This window comes from Aptenodytes forsteri, unplaced genomic scaffold (assembly GCF_000699145.1).
Source record: "Aptenodytes forsteri isolate BGI_AS27 unplaced genomic scaffold, ASM69914v1 Scaffold34, whole genome shotgun sequence".
Lineage (NCBI taxonomy): Eukaryota > Metazoa > Chordata > Aves > Sphenisciformes > Spheniscidae > Aptenodytes > Aptenodytes forsteri.
In genome coordinates, this window is record NW_008795038.1 from 301,071 (window position 1) to 303,974 (window position 2,904).

At 56.7% G+C, this 2,904-nt stretch overlaps 2 protein-coding genes across 2 annotated transcripts in view; both read left to right on the forward strand.

Annotated features, from left to right (window-relative positions):
* The window catches only part of ENPP7 (ectonucleotide pyrophosphatase/phosphodiesterase 7), a 13,483-nt gene extending 10,818 nt beyond the window's left edge, over window positions 1–2,665 (forward strand). The window contains exon 6 of the mRNA XM_019471405.1: window positions 2,508–2,665. Within this exon, the coding sequence (XP_019326950.1) occupies window positions 2,508–2,665 (158 nt within the window). The remainder of the gene's footprint in view (window positions 1–2,507) is intronic.
* A 146-nt stretch (window positions 2,666–2,811) lies between these two features.
* Window positions 2,812–2,904, forward strand: part of CBX2 (chromobox 2) — a 6,390-nt gene continuing 6,297 nt past the window's right edge. Inside the window, exon 1 of the mRNA XM_009276805.2 lies at window positions 2,812–2,821. Coding sequence (XP_009275080.2) covers window positions 2,812–2,821 — 10 coding nt within the window. The remainder of the gene's footprint in view (window positions 2,822–2,904) is intronic.

The following is a 2,904-nucleotide window of genomic DNA, read 5'->3' on the forward strand; positions in this document are numbered from 1 at the left end:
GCTCTTTGCGCTGCAAGCCCCCGGGGGGCGGCCGTGTCCCTCGTCGCTGGTACAAAGCCCGACAGGACAGGCTCTCTCCTGGCTGATGCCCTGCCCTGCCACGCTCGCTCCTGCAGCCTTCTCGACATGCCCGTTCAAACCCTCTGACCTGCCAGAAGCACCGCTGATTTCATCAGGAAGGTCTCGTCTTCGGGTGAACACCTTCCTCTGACAGCAAACCTCCACCCCAGTGTGACAGCCCCCCGCTACCGACATAACGCAGGATATGCGGCATTCCTGGGATGTCTGGCATACTTGGGAAGAGCTACAAAATTATGTTCCACCAGATTAGTTCAGGAGCCTGACTCATTTTTAAGATGCCAAAGGTTTTCTCAGCAACTGCTGAGTTTATTGGCTCTGCTGTCACTTAGTGGCAGCCAAGCTATTTACTGCGTGTTCCCAAGTTTCTCCGGGAAGGTGAAGTCTCTGTCAGGGATGGAGAACACTGAATTCAGCCCAAAGGCACTCGCAGGTGGAGCCGCAGCTTTGGCAGCAGCGGGCAGGCATCTCCTCCTGTACCTCCCCGGGGAGCTCTGCCCCAGCCAGCAGCCAGAGCCAGTGCAGCCTCTGCAGCGACTCTGGCTGGCGATGCCCAGGGAAGTGCCGTCGCTGGGATGGTCCCCTCTGGCCGACTCAGCAGAAAGGGGACATCCCGCTGTGCCAGGACCCATAACTCCCCTGGGTTCTCCCTTCGCAGCCCCAGCCCTCCTTGCCCTCGGTCCCATCGTGCAGATGCCGTCCCTGCCCTTCCCAGGGAAGCTGGAAGCAGCAGCAGAAGGCAGACGGGCAGGGGCAAAAGGCATTCACGGACAATTTTTTTTTTTCTTTCTCATCACTAAAACATCCTGAAATGCCAGAGAAAGCCGGGCAACTCTGGGCTGGCACCCCCGGCACTGGGAAGGGGCAGGCAGCTACGCTTCCAGCAAGATCATTTTGCTATTGCTGAGCCCAAGAGTGAACGATCTGAATCGCAATGTAAAAACTCACGAGATTTTAACATATAAACAAATTTAGGATTTTTTTATTCGCTTCCTGTTTTTGTAAATCTTCAAAGCCACGAGTTCAGGCTTTTTTAATGCTTAGAGTGATTTGTTTTCTTTCTTTTCCTTTTTCTTTTCTGAGAAAAAGTGAGATTTTTCATTTAACCACACGGCTCCACTAATGACATCAAATAATGGGAAACCTGTGATCAACCTGAGAAAGCTGTAACCCCAGAACGGACGACAGCCGGGGCTTGGTGTGCTTTGCGCTCCGAGGAAACACCTGCTCTGCCCCGGCCATCGCATGCAGCTTTTAAACTACGCAAAATAACCTGCAGCTCCAAACTGGGGAGAACTGGCAGAAAACACGGAGCCCACTGCGGCCCAGGTGCTGACCAGGACCGGTTCCCAGTAAATCCCCGGGGATATAAAGGAGATTTCCAGTCCAGGGAGCAGCACAGCCCTTTTCCCCCCAACAGGCAAAGGGGACTCAGCTCCCCACTGACGCGGAGGCGTGAGCGGGAACGCGGGCGGCGCTGGGGCTGCACAGCATTAAAGAAACGTGGGTCATTGCTGGAAATGAACTGCTTGGGGCTGGCCACGAGGGGTCAGGGACAAAGCTGCTGGCACAGCCCCGCGCCAAGCACCAGCCTCCCAAACGCTGCACACACTCAGTCCCCAAAGAGACCTGAATGCCGAGGGCTGCTCCCGCTTCCTACCCCCGGCCTCTCTCAGGCTCAGCGAGCAGGGAACAGAGCACCTCCACTCACACCAGCCTTTTCTTCTTTGCTCCAGGAAGGAAGAGAACAGCCATTCTATTCCTGCGTCCTCGCGGGGAGCTCAGGAACACCAGCACCGAGGGTCGGCTGGGAGAAGAGCCCACCCGGCATTACCCGAATCGGGGCTCATTTCCCGGTGGTGTTCATCTCTCAGCGCCGGTGAGCCAGATCCCGGCGGCTGGGCGAGCCCCACGCGCTCCTCGCCCCGAGCGCTCGGCACGCCGGTCACTTGAGCTGCATACACACCGCCGTGAATGCCGTATTGTACGCGCACACGGCTCATGCGCACGGGGATGGAAAGTCGCACACGTTTTTTTTACTAAAATTTAAGACGTGCTGCACAGAAAGACCAGAGCCGATGAAAGGTAAATTAACTCTAAGGAAAGAAAAAGTGCAGTGCTGGGTTGCATTTCTGTGTCACCTTCGGTTAAAAAAATGCTTCTAACAGTTCTGGTCAGCGAACAACCGCAGTAATTGTATAAAGATAACAATAAAACGTGATAGTGCTCGACCTAGGACGATTACCCCGTATTGTCCCAGCACCCCAGGCACATCCACTGTCCTACAGACCGAGTCAGCCCCGCTCTGTTAACGAAGCAGCTATTTTCCCCTTCCATCATGCAGGGGCTCCCCAGCAGCGACGTTACCGCCTGCAGCGGGGACAGCCCAACGCGCCAACCTGGAGCTCAAAACGCTTTTCTAAATTCAGCATCGCTTACCAGAGACGGCACTGCCCGGGGTTTGCGTGAGGCCCCGCGCGCAGGACACCCCATCGCCCGTCCAGATCCCACTCAGTCCCTGGGCACCGCGGGCACCCTGGCGCTGGGGCTACGGAAATTCATTTCCCTCTGGCTCCTGCACAGTTAATCGCAGGCTCCGGGCCCGCGGTTGTAAACTCCCTGAGGTGCTGACTCATCTTCTTCCATGCCTGTAAAGCACCATAATTCATTGCTCCACGCCCACAGCGCACAACCGCGGTGGTAGTAGCTCCTCACGCCGCCTTACACGCCCCGATGGCGTGCGGTGCCGTGGCGTGGTCGTTACCGCGGCACGTTCGTTACCGCGGCACGGCGGCGGGGAAAGGATTGTGGGCCAGGCCGTACCTG